Source organism: Carcharodon carcharias, chromosome 26, assembly GCF_017639515.1.
Source record: "Carcharodon carcharias isolate sCarCar2 chromosome 26, sCarCar2.pri, whole genome shotgun sequence".
In the NCBI taxonomy this organism is placed as follows: Eukaryota; Metazoa; Chordata; class Chondrichthyes; order Lamniformes; family Lamnidae; genus Carcharodon; species Carcharodon carcharias.
In genome coordinates, this window is record NC_054492.1 from 22,418,629 (window position 1) to 22,438,376 (window position 19,748).

At 45.1% G+C, this 19,748-nt stretch overlaps 1 protein-coding gene across 4 annotated transcripts in view; it reads right to left on the reverse strand.

Moving 5' to 3' along the window:
• Window positions 1–9,359: 9,359 nt before the first annotated feature.
• The window catches only part of homer2 (homer scaffold protein 2), a 50,240-nt gene continuing 39,851 nt past the window's right edge, over window positions 9,360–19,748 (reverse strand). For 2 of the 4 annotated variants that reach the window (XM_041175330.1, XM_041175329.1), the window contains 5 exons: window positions 16,145–16,284; window positions 14,574–14,730; window positions 12,174–12,284; window positions 10,594–10,674; window positions 9,360–9,736 (listed from right to left, as the gene is read on the reverse strand). In XM_041175330.1, the coding sequence (XP_041031264.1) occupies window positions 9,548–9,736; window positions 10,594–10,674; window positions 12,174–12,284; window positions 14,574–14,730; window positions 16,145–16,284 (678 nt within the window). In that variant the 3' untranslated portion in view covers window positions 9,360–9,547. The remainder of the gene's footprint in view (window positions 9,737–10,593; window positions 10,675–12,173; window positions 12,285–14,573; window positions 14,731–16,144; window positions 16,285–19,748) is intronic. The other 2 variants (XM_041175328.1, XM_041175326.1) reach the window with 2 other exon arrangements.

Genomic DNA, 19,748 nt, shown 5'->3' on the forward strand with positions numbered 1-19,748 from the left:
TATTGTACAGTGTGCGGGTTCTATTGTACCGTGTGCGGGTTTTATTGTACAGCGTGGGGGTTATATTGTACGGTGTGCGGGTTATATTGTACAGGGTGGAGATTATAGTGTACAGGATGGGGGTTATATTGTAGAGTGTGGGTGTTATATTGTACAGTGGTGGGGTTATATTGTACAGTGTGCGGGTTATATTGTACAGTGGTGGGGTTATATGGTACAGTGTGCGGGTTATATTGTACAGTGGTGGGGTTATATTGTACAGTGTGTGGGTTATATTCTACCGTGGTGGCGTTATATTGTACAGTGTGTGGGTTATCTTGTACAGTGGGGGGGTTATATTGTACAGTGTGTGGGTTATATTGTACAGTGGGGTGGTTATATTGTACAGTGTGTGGGTTATATTGAACATGGGGTGTTTATATTGTACATTGTGGGGATTATATTGTACAGTGTGCGGGTTATATTGTACAGTGGGGGTTTTAAATTGTACCGTGTGCGGGTTATATTGTACAGTGTGCTGGTTATAATGTACTGTTGGGGGGTTATATTGTACAGTGTGCGGGTTATATTGTACAGTGGGGGTGTTATATTGTACAGTGTGCTGGTTATATTGTACCGTGGTGAGGTTATATTGTACAGTGTGCTGGTTATATTGTACCGTGGTGGGGTTATTTTGTACAGTGTCTGGGTTGTATTGTACAGTGGGCTGGTTATATTGTACAGTGTGCTGGTTATATTGTACAGTGTGGTGGTTATATTGTACAATGTGTGGGTTATATTGTACAGTGGGGGGCTATATTGTACAGTGTGCGGGTTTTATTGTACAGTGTGTGAGTTATATTGTACAGTTGGGGGGTTATATTGTACAGTGGGGGGGGTTATATTGTACAGTGTGCCGGTTATATTGTACAGTTGGGGGGTTATATTGTACGGTGTGCGGGTTATATTGTACAGGGTTGGGGTTATATTGTACAGTGTGCAGGTTGTATTGTACTGTGTATTGGTTATATTGTACAGTGGGGTGGTTATATTGTACAGTGTGTGGGTTATATTGTACAGTGTGCGGGTTATATTGTACAGTGTGTGGGTTATATTGTACTGTGTGTTGGTTATATTGTACAGTGGGGTGGTTATATTGTACAGTGTGTGGTTTATATTGTACAGTGGGGGGGTTATATTGTACAGTGTGTGAGTTATATTGTACAGTGGGGTGGTTATATTGTACAGTGTGTGGTTTATATTGTACAGTGGTGGGGTTATATTATACTGAGTGCGGGTTATATTGTACAGTGGTGGGGTTATATTGTACAGTGTGTGGGTTATATTCTACCGTGGTGGAGTTATATTGTACAGTGTGCGGGTTATATTGTACAGTGGGTGTTTTAAATTGTACCGTGTGCGGGTTCTATTGTACAGTGTGCAGGTTATATTGTATAATGGTGGAGTTATATTGTACAGTGTGCAGGTTATATTGTAAAGTGGGGTGGTTATATTGTACAGTGGGAGTTTTAAATTGTACCTTGTGCGCCTTCTATTGTACAATGTGCAGGTTATATTGTACAGTGTGCGGGTTATATTGTACAGTGGGGTGGTTATATTGTACAGTGTGTGGGTTATATTGAACATGGGGTGTTTATATTGTACATTGTGCGGATTATATTTTACGGTGTGCAGGTTATATTGTACAGTGTGCGGGTTATATTGTACAGTGTGCGGGCTTTATTGTATAGCGTGGGAGTTATATTGTAGAGTGTGAGGGTTATATTATACAGTGTGCGGGTCATATTGTAGAGAGTGCGGGTTATATTGTACAGTGCTGGGGTTATATTGTACAGTGTGCGGGTTATATTGTACAGGGTGGAGATTATAGTGTACAGGATGTGGGTTATATTGTACAGTGTGCGGGTTATATTGTACAGTGGTTGGATAATATTGTACAGTGTGGGGGTTATATTGTACAGTGGTGGGGTTATATTGTAGCGTGTGCGGGTTATTTTGTACAGTGATGGGGTTATATTGTACAGTGTGCGGGTTATATTGTACAGTCTGCGTGTTATATTGTACAGGGTGCGGGTTATATTGTACAGTGTGCTGGTTATGTTGTACAGCGTGAGGGTTATATTGTACCGTGTGCGGGTTATATTGTACAGGGTGTAGATTATAGTGTACAGGATCGGGGTTATATTGTAGCGTGTGCGGGTTATATTATACAGTGTGCAGGTCATATTGTAGAGAGTGCGGGTTATATTACACAGTGTGGGGATTATATTGGACAGGGTGCGGGTGATATTGTAGAATGTGGTGCTTAATTTTTACACTGTGCGTGTTATATTGTACAGTGTGCGTGTTATATTGTACAGTGTGTGATTTATATTGTACAGTGTTGGGTTTATATTGTACAGTGGTGGGGTTATATTGTACAGTGTGCGGGTTATGTTGTACAGTCTACGTGTTATATTGTACAGGGTGCGGGTTATATCGTACAGGGTGGAGATTATAGTGTGCAGGATGGTGGTTATATTGTAGAGTGTGCGGGTTATATTATACAGTGTGCGGGTTATATGGTACAGTCGGGGTGTTTATATTGTACAGTGTGCAGGTTGTATTGTACTGTGTGTGGGTTATATTGTACAGTGTGTGGGTTATATTGTACAGTTTGCGAGTTATATTGTACAGCGTGGCGGTTATATTGTACAGTGTGCGGGTTCTATTGTACAGGGTGGAGATTATAGTGTACGGGATGGGGGTTATATTGTAGAGTGTGTGAGTTATGTTATATAGTGTGCAGGTCATATTGTAGAGAGTGCGGGTTATATTACACAGTGTGGGGATTATATTGGACAGGGTGCGGGTGATATTGTAGAATGTGGTGCTTAATTTTTACACTGTGCGTGTTATATTGTACAGTGTGCGTGTTATATTGTACAGTGTGTGATTTATATTGTACAGTGTTGGGTTTATATTGTACAGTGGTGGGGTTATATTGTACAGTGTGCGGGTTATGTTGTACAGTCTACGTGTTATATTGTACAGGGTGCGGGTTATATCGTACAGGGTGGAGATTATAGTGTGCAGGATGGTGGTTATATTGTAGAGTGTGCGGGTTATATTATACAGTGTGCGGGTTATATGGTACAGTCGGGGTGTTTATATTGTACAGTGTGCAGGTTGTATTGTACTGTGTGTGGGTTATATTGTACAGTGTGTGGGTTATATTGTACAGTTTGCGAGTTATATTGTACAGCGTGGCGGTTATATTGTACAGTGTGCGGGTTCTATTGTACAGGGTGGAGATTATAGTGTACGGGATGGGGGTTATATTGTAGAGTGTGTGAGTTATGTTATATAGTGTGCAGGTCATATTGTAGAGAGTGCGGGTTATATTATACAGTGTGAGGATTATATTGTACAGGGTGCGGGTGATATTGTAGAAAGTGGGGCTTAATTTTTACAGTGTGCGTGTTATATTGTACAGTGTGCTTGTTATCTTGTAAAGTGTGTGAGTCATATTGTACAGTAATGGGGTTATATTGTACATTGTGCGGGTTATATTGTACAGTGTCCGTGTTATATTGTACAGGGTGCGGGTTATATTGTACAGTGTGCGGGTTATATTGTACAGCGTGGGGGTTATGTTGTACAGCGTGAGCCTTATATTGTACAGGGTGGAGATTATAGTGTACAGAATGGGGGTTATATTGTAGAGTGTGCAGGTTATATTATGCAGTGTGCGGGTCATATTGTTCATGGTGTGGTGATATTGTAGAATGTGGGGCTTAATTTTTACAGTGTGCGTGTTATATTGTACAGTGTGAATGTTATATTATACAGTGGTGGAGTTATATTGTACAGTGTGCGGGTTATATTGTACAGTGGTGGGGTTGTATTGTACAGTGTGCGTTATATTGTACAGTGTGCGTGTTATATTGTGCAGGGTGCGGGTTATATTGTACAGTGTGTGCGTTATATTGTAAAGCGTGAGGATTATATTGTACGGTATGTGGGCTATATTGTACAGTGGGGTCATTATATTGTACAGTGGGGGGTTTATATTGTACTGTGTGTGAGTTATTTTGTACGGTGTGCGGGTTATACTGTACAGTGTGTGGGTTATTTTGTACAGTGTGCAGGTTATATTGTACTGTGGGGGGGTTATATTGTACAGTGGGACGTTTATATTGTACAGTGTGATTTTTATTGTACAGTGTGTGGGTTATATTGTACATTGGGGGGTTATATTGTATAGTGTGTGGGTTATTTTGAACATGGGGTGTTTATATTGTACAGTGTGCGGATTATATTGTACAGTGTGTGGGTTATATTGTACAGTGTGCAGGTTATATTGTACAGTGGGGGGTTTACATTGTACAGTGGGGGCTTACATTGTACAGTGTGTGGCTTATATTGTACAGTGGGGAGGTTATATTGTACAGTGTGTGGGTTATATTGTACAGTGGGGGGTTATATTGTACAGTGGGGGGGTTACATTGTTCAGTGGGGGGGTTACTTTGTACAGTGTGCGGGTTATATCATACAGTGTGTGGGTTATATTGAACATGGAGGGGGTGCGCTTATACTGAGTGGAAGAAGTGGGATCAAATAGATCACGTAGCAAAAGCACAAAGTCCACCAATCTCCATGGGTATCCCCTGTCCCAACTCACTTATCCTCTCATATTCTGTTATCTGTACCTATGGCCCATTTCAGTTGTTGGTTTAATTCATGTTCAAGTGTTTCTATGAACTTAGGTCCAAACCTCAGTGGGTTAACTCCCAATGACACACAAACCAGATTGTGATTGTGATTAGTTCATGCAGTAGTGATTGTAAGAAAGAACATTATATTATTGGAAATGGTTTACTATCAGTTTAAGGTGGTAACTCCGGTTATCAGTCCTCACACACTGAGGTTGAATGAGGAGGGTGGTTAGATGATTGGTCCTCTGTCCATCGTCTCTCACCCCATGATGAGCTTCCAACCACATATTCATGTCATCACTAAGATGCCTATTTCTGTCTTTGTGATATCACCTGACTTGCATCTGTCTCAGCTCATCTGTTGCTGAATCCTTCATCCATGCCTCTCTTACCTCCAGACTCAACTATTCCAATACATTTCTGGCTGCTCTCCCACATTCTTCCCTTCGTATCATCAGCTTGTCCAAAATTCTGCTGCACATGTCCTAATTCACATTAACTCCCATCCCCCTCTTTCTCTGTCCTGGGCAGTCCCTCGGGATCGAGGCGGACTTGCTCCCACTCCCGTACAATGGGCTGTGAGATGGCCGATAAGTCCAATGCGTGGTCTGCAGACTCTGTAACACACTTGAAGGGTTTGGTTGTTTGAAAGTTTGTGCGCTCCTTCTGATACCTCAAATCATCTCTGCATGTGCTCAACAAAGTCTCTCGATGTGTTTGGTGCATTCCCAAATGGACCTTGTCCATTTTGGTTGGTCACAAGTTAGGGAACCCCTGGAGTCGGTGGGGGTGTTTGACCTCTTCAGGGATGTTTTGAGGACATCGCTAAAGTGTTCCTGCTGTCCTCCAGGGAGTCTCCTACTGTGACCGAGTTCCAGGTAGAGAAGGTGTTAAGGAAATCTGGTGTCTGACAGACGAACGACACAGCCTGCCCAGCGGAGCTGGTTTTGATTGATTTGCGCCTCGATATGGGGCATGATGAGTCGGGGAGAGGATGCTGCTGTTGGATTTCCTTTCTTGCCACCGGGTTTGGAAGGTCTTGCGAAGTGACCGCTGGTGGTAGTTCTCCAGTTGCCGACTGTGGGTCGTCAAAGTCTCCGAAGCAGATAGGAGTGTGAGGATTGCACTAGTCTCACTCACTCCTGTTTCCCTATTGCCCCTCACTGATCTACATTGACATCTGGTTAAGCAATGCATCAAATTTAAAATTCACATCCTTGTTTTCAAATCCCTCCATAACTGTGGCCCTCCCTATCCCTGAAATCTCCTCCAGCCCTACAACTGTCCGCAATCTCTGCGCTCAACAAGTTCTGGCCTCGAGCATCCCTCAGTTGATTCCTTTGTGTCTGTGGGGCGTGGGTGGTTCCAATGGGGCTGTTACAGGAAAATAATATCCAGTATTTCCTGGGTTTGCCCATTTGTTACTGGGAACATTCAGTGAATCATTTGTGCAGTGAGTCACCGGGGAAGCTGAGCACCTCCACATTCTGAATTAAAATTCACAGCTTCCTCAGCTGTGCTGCCACTGCTTTCTCATAAAGAATCAAGAGTGTCCCAGCCACTCTACATTTAACTGAATGCTTTTTAAAAAAAAATTTAACTAATTAATGTCGGGATTCAGCACAGGAACAAGAGCAAGAATATAATCCAAAACCTGTAGATACTCAGCCCAATCCCCAACAGAGACCCATCTCATCACAAATCACACCATCACTCACACACTCTCACACACACACACTCTCTCACACACACACATACTCTCTCTCACACACACCCACACAGTCAAACAGGCACACACACATTCACACTCTCACACACACACACACTCTCTCTCACACACACACACACACGCTCTCACATACACACACACTCTCACACACACTCACCCACACAGTCACACAGACGCACACTCATACACACTCTCACACATACTCACACTCACATGCACACACACACTCACATGCACACTCACCTGCGCACGCTCACTCGCACTGTCATATACATACACTCACACGTGTGCACACACACACACACACACACACACTGTCATACACACACACACTCTCACACGCACACACACACTCACACACACACACACACACACATGCACACTGACACACACGTTCTCACACGGCACACACACATACACATTCTCACACATTCACACACACACATGCACAGTCACACGCACTCACACACATTCAAACACAAACTCAAACACACTTTCACTCACACACACTCATTCACAATCTCATACACACATTCGCACTCTCACACACACTCACACACACACAAACACACACACACACTCTCATGCACACACACACAATCACATACACTCACACACATATGCACTCATATGCACTCACACTCTCACGCGCACACACACATGCACACTGACACACACACACTCACACACGCACACTCACTCACACTGTCATACACACATTCACACGTACGCGCACACACACAATCATACACTCACACACACACTCTCTCTCACACACACACTGTCATATACACACACACACTCATACATACACACACACACTCACATGCACACTCACACACACTAACCCACACACACACACTCACTCACACTCTCATACACACATTCACATGTACACTCACACGTACACACACACCCTCACTCTCACTCACACACATTCAAACACAAACTCAAACACTCTCACTCACACACACACACTCACTCACACTCTCATGTACACACACACACACTCACTCACACACACACTCAAACACACACACACTCAAACACACACACCTTCACTCACACACACTCTCACTCACACGCGCACTCTCACTCACACACACTCTCCCTCACACACACTCTCCCTCAAACACACTCTTATTCACACACACTCACACACACACACTCTCATGCACACGCACTCACATACACTCTCTCACACAATTACCCACATGCACACTCACATGTACACTCACACACACACATAAACACACACACATATGCACTCACACGCACTCACTCTCACGCATTCGCACACATACGCACTCACATGCACTCATTTACACTCTCACACACACACACACATGTACACACATGCTTGCACACACACATGCACACTCATACACACACACACATGCACACTCACACATGCTCTCTCTCTCACACACACACTCACTCTCACTCACACATTCCCATATACACTCACACACACACTCTCACGCACACTCATACACACACACGCATGCACACTCATACACACTCACATGCACACTCACACATGCTCTCTCTCTCACACACACACTCACTCACACACTCATATATACACTCACACACACACTCTCACGCACACACACACATGCATGCACACTCATACACACACACACATGCACACTCATACACACACTCACTCACATGCACTCACACACACGCACTTACACACACGCACTTACACACACACACACTGACACACATACGCAATCACAAGCATTCACTCACTCTCACGCACACTCATATGCATGCACACTCATACACACATGCATGCACACTCATATACACACACACACTCACGTACACAGACATACACACTCTCACGCGCACACACACACACACACACTCATACGCACACTCACACTCGCTCACATGTACTCACTCGCTCACACGCACTCACTCACACACACACACTGACACACATACACAATCACATGCACTCACTCACACTCTCACACATAGACACACACACACACACACACACACAGGCACACACAGAGCGATAAAACATCGGCTAATTAGGCTGTTAAAATATAATGTTAACATTTATTCCTTTCAATAAGAAACCATCAGTAAAAATCCACTAAAACCTAGACATCATTTATCTTTTCTCCAGAACTCTCCAAATAAACTTGAGTCTTGTTTTGACCCATCATTGTACAATCGGAAATGAAAGCTTCCCCTCCCAGCTGATTCCACAAACTGGGAATTCCAAATCTTCACCTTCACTCGGATTGCCAATCCTGCAGGAATTAAAGATTAATCTCCCAAATGAGCAGAACCCAGGAAAAAAAAATCATAAAATTATGTTTCCCTTCATTTTCTTAGAATATTAATTTATTATTTATAAAAACATTAGCATAGGACAAAAAGACAGTTTGATCATGTGATCAAAGCTCCAGGAATATGTCCAACCAGAATTGGCAAGATGATAATTTCCAAATCAGTCACTTGTTATTCTTGTACACAGACACTTATTTCATTCCTTTGTTTATTATATGGTTTATATCGGACAGAATAAAGGAAACGCTTATGAAAATCAGAGTTTAAAGTGACCTTGCCTGAATTTCCAGCAAATTCAATCTTGTCTCCAGCCATTAACCTGCTCCTCAGGATTAAAATTCACTTCAGTTTGTGGCTCGGGGGTGGGGTTAGGGTCAGGATACTGGTCACTCCACTCATTCCCACGGCCGCCAGGAAATAATTCCCATTAACCGTTTGTCTGGAAGCAGCATGGAGCCCAATCCCACTCCCCACCCCATCAGATACCCCCATCCTCCATTCACCCAATCAGGCCTCTCCTCATCTCCCCAAAACCACCAGTCACAGTCACCACCATGCCACCACACCCCCCCCCAACCCACCCCACCCCCGAACACTCCACCCCAGCCCCAAGCCTCCCCACTCTCAGCCCTCAGCCCCCCCTGCCCTCAGAAGTCAGGACAATCCTGTGAAAAGACAACAGCAAGGTTCAGTCAGGTGACTCTCTGACTCTTGGGTACAGGTGAGCAGCAGCCACACGTGGAACACTTTGGATGTCAGTCCCTGTTGAACCCCTCCCCCGCCCCCTGCAACATCCCCCACCCCAGCCTCAGTTATCCATCCCCAATTTGGCCAGTCCTTGTCGGAAGCCGTGTAGCTCATCAATTTTTCCATCGAGAACTTCCAGAAACGACGTTAGTTCTTTCTTCAGATTGCCCTGTTTATGTCGACTTTCTTCAATGTTTGATTTTAATGATTTTGTTTTGTTTTCCAGCTCCTTGTTTGTATTTTCAGCAGCCTGAGAACAGAGAGAGAGAGTATGGTCAGAGAGTCAGAGATGGCAGTGATACATGGACATAGGCTCTGCCTATCCCTAGTGTAGGGGCCAGGGATTCAGGTCGTCTCATTTTGTAGTGTCTTAAATAGTGGTTTCCTCTGGAGATGGTTGTGACTATGAGAAAGGTCTCAGATCACAGCCTTGATAAAGCTGACAAAGCCTTTCAGAATAATCACATGAGAATTTAAAACAAATTCACCTCCAGGGTTTGCTTACACTCTTAGTCGGCTTTGTCCCACATGTGATTCGAAAATTGATTGTGTTCATTATTACCTTGAACACACAATAGTGAAGAGAGAGGCATCCATCAGAAACCAGATCTGAAACCAGAATACCCAGCTCTAATGTAACCAAGTTCCATGTTGAGGAGCACAAATACACTGCTCAGCCTAAACACTCACTTCAGAGCAGAGCATGTGAGAAAGAGAGTGAGAGAGAGCAGCAGAGTGAGAAAGAGAGAGAGAGGCGCATCAAGAGAGTGTGAGAGCAACACACAGAGACAGAGAATTTATGGAGTGCGTCAGTCATGCTGCATGTTTCAGATTAGTCGCTGACACCAGTCCAGGACCTGACTTGATGCTGTCTCTTGACAATCAGAAAGATGGGACAAGTTTATTTTACTATAGAAACTTACATGAGCTCAGGACACCTCAAAGCACTTCCCAGCAATAAACAACTTTCAAAGTGTAATCGCTATTATAATGTAGGAAACACGGCAGCAAATTTGCCCACAGCAAGCTCCCACAAATAGTAAATATGATAATGCCCAGATAATCTGTTTTAGTGATTTCTTATCCCCACCCCAGTTCACTCTGTACCTGTAGTCGTTTCTGTAAATCCTCACACTGCTCCATTAGCTGAGGGATAAGCTGCACGTCTTCCCTCAGCCTCTCCAACTCCTGTGGGAAAAAACCAAAATGAGTTTCCACAAACAACACATCTCAACGGTAACCACTCACTCGCCAGGCTGCACAGAAAAGTCCAGAATATAAACAGGATGGGATTATTCTCTGTGAGATTAGCAGTCATTAAACATTACATTTTAGCCAAGTATCCCAGCAATCCTCTTTAATAAAGCAAAATCCTGCAGATGCCGGAAATCTCAAATAAAAACAGAAAATGCTGGAAAGGTCCAGCAGGACCAGCAGCGTCTGTGGAGAGAGGAACAGAGTTAACGTTTCGGGTCAGTGACCTTTCACCACAGCTCGGGTTAGTTAAAGATGTAGCTGCTTTTAAACAAGTACAAAATAAGGGGGTGGGGGGGTGGGGGGAGGGGTAAGAACAGAAGGGAAACTCTGAAAGGGAGGAGAGGTGGAGAGGTTAAATGGGATGATGGGCAATAATAACAGAAACAAGGTGGGTCTGGAGAAGCAGAAAAGGACAAGAGCAGAATCATTATCAACAGCAGCTCTCTGAACAAATGGGAACAGTAGTTATGATGTGAAATGGTTGAGTTCAGTGTTGAGTCCAGAAGGCTGTAAAATGGCTAAGCAACGTGATGTTCCTCAAGCTTCAGTAGAACAGTGTTAGAAGGGGGTGGAGTGGGGGGTGGGTGGGGGGGTGCATGGGGGGTTGGTGGGGGGTGGGGGGGCGCAATTAAAATGAAATCAGTCACAGTTGCCAATCAAACACAAACACAGGTTCAACTCAATAATTTACATCGCAACACAACACCCAGTGGCAAGTTAGAACCAGATTAGACCTGGATTAGACCCAGATTAGACCAGGATTAGACCCAGATTAGACCAGGATTAGACCCAGATTAGACCCAGATTCCTGTGGAAACAGTTCAAATCCATTTGGATCTGGAAACTCACCCATATCTAAAAATAGCTTTTTCTTTTTTTTAATTACATCCAACCAGGAGACTTTGCAGAAAGAGTGAGGGTCTTAATCCACAAACTCCTTCAATTCTCACAGCGCCCCCAAAATTCACAAAGCTAAATATTTTCCCGCAATAATATTCAGCAGATTCATTTAATTTGAATCCATTCTGCATGTACTGCCAAAGCTGCTGTAAACTGGCTTCTCCTGTTGGCTGATACCACACACAACACATTCCACGCCCCCCCCCCGCCCCCCCACCCCCAACACTGGCTGAGGACAGAGAAACTCCACCAATGTTCAGCCAGTTTTAATACAGCCCATCCTCCCTCCCCCTGAGGCAGGCAGTTTGTTGCAGGGGCAACGCGATAATGCCCCATCTATCCCTGGCCCAGTCAAATCAGGGGCAACTCCCATTCCGGGGGAGTTATGGAACGGTTTTGTGCTGTGTTCCCACACCAGTGGCTGAGACTGAGATTCTCCAGCCACACGGGAACCTTCATCCTGTTCCGGCTCTTTAATGAAAATATTCCCTATAAACAAGTTTATCGGCTAAGATAATAAAAACACAAGCCTGCTCCTTTTCATTAATGTCAGCCTCCAGCTCCTTCACAATCCGACTCAGACGTGTGTTTCGCTCTTTCTCTTCAGTGAAGTCAGCGCATTGACCCTCTAGCTCCACAATCTGAGGGGCAGACAAATAAAGAGATAAAGAGCAGGAAGGAAATCCACTTGTTCCACCTCCACATGCAGACCTTTACATGACCTATTTAAATGATGGCCTGTTTTCTGTATGAGATTCTGGACCTAATTTAAACTTTGTGTTTTCAGTTTGTTAAAATATTGTGTTGCAGGAACAACTGAGGTGACCTGAATTCCTCAAACATTTAATTGCAGCCACTGACATCCAACAATGGGGGAATATGGTACAGAGTCATCAAGCTACCAGGAATTAAAGATCTACCTCCTGAGCACAGCTATGAGCTCCGAACCTAGAGTTAAATCACTGGGACATTAAAATAATTGTGTGTTTTCTTTAAACACTTTTATCAGTTATAAAAACACTGGAAAAAAGCAAAATGGTGGAAATCTCAATGCTAGAAATACTCAGCAGCTCAGGCAGTATCTATGGAGAGAGAAACAGAGTTAATGTTTCAGGTCAATGACCTCTCATTAGATAAAAATATTGGAGATGGGAAAAAGCTGTTGGACTGACAGTGGGAATTATTGAATCAGATGAGGAGGAGTCTGCTTGTGTATCAGGTGACCAATGGCAGAAGTGGGTGCAGGGTGTGGGAGGGTGGTGGGGTTGGGGGGGTTGTGTGGGGGGGTGGCGGGAGGTTGTGGGGTGAGTGGTGGAATAAAAGGTCACGTTATCAGCCCTCCAGGAAAGCGCCAGTCACAGTTGGGATCCCGCGTGTGGTGAGAATTCTGTCTGAGGTTTCTGATGGAGCAGCTGCTATCAGCTCCCCATCATCCTCACATTCTCCCTGCCCCTCTGTTTATGAACATCAACCTCACCACCAGATGTCTCCTCTTGACTCAGCATTAAAAAAATCGCAGAAGGTTCTGGAACAGTTTGGTTGGTATTTGTAAGTCTCCTCTGGTTGGTGCTCCCTACCCAGGAGGGTTAGGAAATTCCAAATGGAATTCAACGTGTCTATTTCCAGCTCGAACCTTGGGAAGGCTTTGTACATATTTCCATTGAACAATTTGAAACTGTAGAGAGTTCTGGATTCTTCCTCCAGTTCCTATGGCTCTGGCCCTTTCTTCCTTAACAAAATGCGATCATTTCTGGAAATACTGATTTCTCCCGATTGAGGAACCTTTGGGAATCTGAAGGAATATCTTTCTGGAAGTGTTGTTGATCCTACAATCTGATGCTCCAGTGTACATGGGTAACTGGGATTATTTATTCCAAAAATGTGCGCTGACCATTATACACCCTTGAATTTCAGAGTCAACCACAGAGGTTAGAATCCATCCAGGATTTGACCAAGTGAGATTCCTGACCTGTTATTCCAGATCAAGTGGTGTTACATAGAAACATAGAAACTGGGAGCAGGAGTAGGCCATTCGGCCCTTCTAGCTTGCTCCGCCATTCATTATGATCATGGCTGATCATCCAACTCAATAGCCTGCTCCTGTTTTCTCCCCATATCCTTTGATCCCTTTCACCCCAAGAGCTATATCTAACTCCTTCTTGAAAGCATACAATGTTTTGGCCTCAACTACTTTCTGTGGTAATGAATTCCACAGGCTCACCACTCTCTGGGTGAAGAAATTTCTCCTCATCTCAGTCCTAAATGGTCTACCCCATATCCTCAGACTGTGAGCCCTGGTTCTGGACTCCCCCACCATCGGGAACATCCTTCCTGCATCTATCCTGTCCAGTCCTGTTAGAATTTTATAGGTTTCTATGAGATCCCCCCTTTTTCTTCTGAACTCCAGTGAATATAATCCTAACCGACTCAATCTCTCCTCATATGTCAGTCCCGCCATCCCAGGAATCAGTCTGGTAAACCTTCGCTACACTCCCTCTATAGCAAGAACATCCTTCCTCAGATAAGGAGACCAAAACTGCACACAATATTCCAGGTGTGGTCTCACCAAGGCCCTGTATAATTACAGCAAGACATCCCTGCTCCTGTACTCGAATCCTCTGGCTATGAAGGCCAACATACCATTTGCCTTCTTTACTGCCTGCTGCACCTGCATGCTTACCATCAGTGACTGGTGTACGAGGACACCCAGGTCCTCCTTTTGGCAGGAGGAATACCACCTCAGCTGATTCTGATCTTGCCCTCATTCTGTGAGGCAGGTGAGAACTGCGAGTTCTCCCTCACCCAAGACACTAAGGTGAATCGTGAATGTTCCCACAGTCAGAGTCAGTAAAAGTTGCTGACCTGTGACATTCAACCCAATCTTCAACTCACACACCCCATTGTGATGCAGCGACAGTGCCGTCACTAACCTTCTGCCGGAGTCTATCTCCTTCTTCCTTACACTCCAACAGTTGTTTTTTCCAATGTTCTACATTATTTGTTGACTCCTGTAACGCGATGCTGAGTCGAGCATTGTTCTCTCCCAAGCTCTGGAGTTCCTGTTCCCACTTGTTGGTAGCAGTGGATCTAAACGGAGAAAAAACATGTCCAGCCTCATACCCTCAACCTCACATTCACTCACTCCCTGTTTGTGTTTGTTATAGGTACACTCGAGACTCAGCCTGTGAGCTACAAAAGTGTTTGAAAGAACAAGCAAAGGAATTGCCCAGTGCTTTAAACTTTAGCCATTATAATCGCACGGCTTCATTTCTCTCCTCCTTTCAAATCGTTCTCCTCCAGGACTCTGCCCAACTTTCCGCTCTGTTTACTCGAGAGAAAGAGAAGCCGCAAAGCAGCAAGCCCGTGTGCAGATTGCATTCTCTTTATCCTGTATCTGCACCTTTGGTGTGGTAACATCAGCTGATGTCCAAGTGAGACTGTTCAAAGAGTCAGATCAACAGTTGAAAATCAGCCAGCTCCCTCTCCAGCTCCGAATCAGGCTGCACAATGTAAACAGGATTCATTATCCAACAGGGAAAAGAGTCTGAGGGCTCTCGAATGACCCAGTCAGAGTCTGGTGGCTACAATGGTCAAGTTGGACAATTGATGTGGAAATCCAAATTGTGGAGTCAGCAGTCACAATGGTCAGAGACTCAGTAAGGAGGCTGGAGCTGCTTCAAGTTGGCTACTATGCTAAAGTATGAAATATTCAGTACCATTGACCTTAAAATGTTGAATTCTCGACTTGGACAGTCTGACTGGACACAATGCCAGAGTGACCTACAACCAAGGCAAAAGTGGAAGGAATGGGAAAATGGTTCAGTTAACAAGAGTTCCAACCAACCGAGTAGGGCTAAGGGTGATAACGAAAACCTGACAGACGAAGCAATTTGCTGATGAATCAGGGACAATTTGTGCAAAAGCTTTAGGCAGAATGAGCTGGTTTTCAGGAGAAATAAAAACAGAAAATGCTGGAACTCATGGAAGGTCATTCACCTGAAACATTAACATTGTTTCTCTCTCCACAGATGCTGCCAGAACCCCCTGAGTATTTCCAGCATTTTCTGGTTTTGTTTCAGATTTCCAGCATCCGCAGTATTCTGCTCTTTGGTTTCTCACAAGCCCAGGCAATTTACTGTGAGGTGATTGAGTACAAAAATATTGAAGCAAAATTCACAATGGGTTTGTCAATGATTCTTGCATTTCACAGGTGAACCCATGAATCAGTCACTGAAGCCCAGCCATGATAGTCAAGATAAATCAGCAACATATCACCTCTGAGATCAGAGTGGGAACCGATCCCCAGAGGAGATTCACAGAATGAAGCAGAGGATCAGAGATCTACCCAAAAGAGAGCAAGCAATCTTCACCATTACAGTCTCAGCCCAGCCACATGCATCCCTCTGGAAGGCCCAGTACTGTGTCTCATGCTCCAGACACTCTGAGGGCTGGCTGCACTCCCAGGGTTTACTCTCCCAGCTTATGGGGGGATTATTCTCACCCTTGAGCTGAGACTAGTTTGATGCGGTCATTGTCATTCTTCAGGAGGGTTTCGATGGCAGCAGGACGAGTTGCCTTTTCATCATCAGTTCCGTTTACACTCGATGCTTGTGGAGAAGTTGGAATTTCATGGCTGGACTCCTAGAACAATTCAAGCATCAGTTAGAGTGAGGAATTCAGAAAACTGGTGGAGCCCTGAAACTTAGGGCCTTACAAAAAGGTCACAACACATTTATCCAACTGCACTGTACCACGGTTTATAATCCACATGAGACTCCTCCCATCCTACTTCATCAGTATATCCAGCAACCTGTCTTCCTTCCAAGCCCACTTAGCCTACACCCTATCTACCACCAACGCACAGTAGCAGCAGTGTGTGTACCATCTACAAGATGCACTGCAGGAACTCACCGAGGCTCCTTACACAGCACCTTCCAAACCCACAACCACTACCATCTAGAAGGACAAGGGCAGCAGACACATGGGAACACCACCACCTGCAAGTTTCCCTCCAAGACACACACCGTCCTGACTTGGCAATATATCGCCGTTCTTTCACTGTTGCTGGAACTCCCTCCCTAACAGCACTGTGGGTGTACCTACAGCACTGAGGATGGTGAGAAGGAGCTGGGTCTCAGGGATGAAGAGATGATCAATTGGGAGTGGGGGGTGGGATGACTGAGTCTGCTCCTAGAACCCAGCAGCATCTGAAAACTCTGTCCTCACCCCAACTCTCCAGGGGGAGATGAGAGTAGGAGAAAGTTACCTTTACAGTATCTCTAGAAGCTTCTCTCTTTTCCGTTTTTCTCTCTCTTCCCACATCCTTGCCTGAACATTACAAGGTCCCAGTGTGCTCGGCGCCCACGCAGAGCCAATAACTCTAATTAAATGTCTTTTGTGTAAGCTATCCAAGACACAAAAGAAATCAATTGAAATAATGATGGAATTCACTGAAACATAGAGGACAGGGAAAAAAGTGGTGACATTCCTGGACTGATAAACCAGAGATTGGGGGCTGAAATCCTACCAAGGCTGTTTCAGGAGTTTAATTCAGTTTCTGTAAAATAAATCCGAAATAAAACTCTGAGGTCAATAAAAGTGATTCTAAAATGTTCATATTGTCCGTGAAAAAAAAAAGCTGGTTTCTTAGGTCCTTTAGGGAAGGGAATCTGCCATCCTCACCTGGTCTGGACTACATGTGACTCCAGGCCCACAGAAACATGGTTGATTTTTAAAAATAGTATATTTATATATTCACGGGATGTGGTCTTCACTGGCTGGGCCAGTCTTTATTGCCCATCTCTAATTATCCTTGAGAAGGTGGTGATGAGCTCCTTTGTTGAACAGCTGCAGTCCATGTGGTATAGGTACACTCACAGTGCTGTTAGGGAGGGAGTTCCAGGATTTTGACCCAGCGACAGTGAAGCAACAGTGATATATTTCCAAGTCAGGACGGTGTGTGACTTGGAAGGGAACTTGCAGGTGGCAATGTTCCCATGTATCTTCTGCCCTTGTCCTTCTAGATGGTAGTGGTTGTGGGTTTGGAAGGTGCTGTGTAAGGAGCCTTGGTGAGTTCCTGCAGTGCATCTTGTAGATGGTACACACTGCTGCTACTGTGCGTCGGTGGTGGAGGGAGTGAATGTTTGTGGATGGGGTGTTAATCAAGCGGACTGCTTTGTCCTGGACGGTGTCAAGTTTCTTGAGTGTTGTGGGAGCTGTACTCATCCAGGCAAGTGGAGAGTATTCCATCACACTCCTGACTTGTGCCTTGTGGACAGGCTTTGGGGGGGTCTGGCATGAGTTACCCTCCATAGACTTCCCAACCTCTGACCTGCTCTTGTAACCACAGTATTTATATGGCTAGTCCAGTTCAGTTTCTGGTCAATGGTAACCCTCAGGATGTTGATGGTGGGGGATTCAGTGATGGTAATGCCATTAAGCATCAAGGGGCGATTGTTAGATTCCCTCGTGCTGCAGACAGTCATTGCCTGGCACTTATGTGGAGTGAATGTTACTTGCCACTTGTCAGCCCAAGCCTGAATATTGTCCAGGTCTCACTGCATTTGGACATGGACTGCTTCAGTATCTGAGGAGTCACGAATGGTGCTGAACATTGTGCAATCATCAGCGAACATCCCCACTTCTGACCTTATGATGGAAGGAGGGTCATTGATGAAGCAGCTGAAGGTGGTTGGGCCGAGCACACTACCCTGAGGAACTCCTGCAGTGATGTCCTGGAGCTGGGATGACTGACCTCCAACAACCACAACCATCTTCCTTTGTGCTAGGTATGACTCCAACCAGCGGAGAGTTTTCCCCCTGATTCCCATTGACTCCAGTTTTGCTAGGGCTCCTTGATGCCACACTCTGTCAAATACTGCCTTGATGATGTCAAGGGCAGTCACTCTCACTTCACCTCGGTAGTTCAGCTCTTTTGTCCATGTTTGAACCAAGGCTGTAATGAGGTCAGGAGCTGAGTGGCCCTGGCGGAACCCAAACTGGGCATCATTGAGCAGGTTACTTCTAAGCAAGCGCCGCTTGACAGCACTGTTAAGGGCCTCTTCCATCACCTTACTGGTGATCGAGAGTGGACTGATTGGGCAGTAATTGGCCGGGTTGGATTCGTCCTTTTTGTGAACAGGACAAACCTGTAAATTTTCCACATAGCCAGGTAGATGCCAGTGTTGTAGCTGTACTGGAACAGCTTGGCTAGGGGCGCGGCAAGTTCTGGAGCACAAGTCTTCAGTACTATTGCCGGAATATTGTCAGGGCCCATAGCCTTTGCAGTTTCCAGTGCCTTCAGCCATTTCTTGATATCATATGGAGTGAATCAAATTGGCTGAAGACTGGCATCTGTGATGCTGGGGACCTCCGGAGGAGGCCGAGATGGATCATCCACTCAACACTTCTGGCTGAAGATTGTTGCAAATGCTCCAGCCTTATCTTTTGCACTGATGTGCTGGGGTCCCTCATCATTGATGATGGGGATACTTGTGGAGCCTCCTCCTCCGTCCACCACCATTCACGACTGAATGTGGCAGGACTGCAGAACTTACCTGATCTGTTGGGTGTGGGATTGCTTAGCTCTGTCTATCACTTGCTGCTTATGCAGTTTGGCACACAAGTAGCCCTATGTTTTGGTTCACCAGGTTGACACCTCATTTTTAGGTGTACCTGGTGCTGCTCCTGGCATGCCCTCCTGCACTCTTCATTGAACCAGGGTGGATCCCCTGGCTTGATGGTCATGGTAGAGTGGGGGATACGTCAGGCCATGAGTTACAGAATGTGGTTTAGTACAATTCTGCTGCTGCTGATGGCCCACAGCACCTCATGGATGTCCAGTTTTGAGTTACTAGATCTGTTTGAAATCTATCCTATTTAGCACGAGGGTAGTGCCACACAACACGATGGAGGGTATCCTCAGTGTGAAGATGGGACTTTATTTCCAAAAGGACTGTGTGGTGGTCACTCCTACTGACATGGACAGATACGCCTGCGGTAGGCAGGTTGGTGAGGATGAGGTCAAGTATGTTTTTCCCTCTTGTTGGTTCCCTCACCACCTGCCGCAGACCCAATCTAGCAGCTATGTCATTTAGGACTTGGCC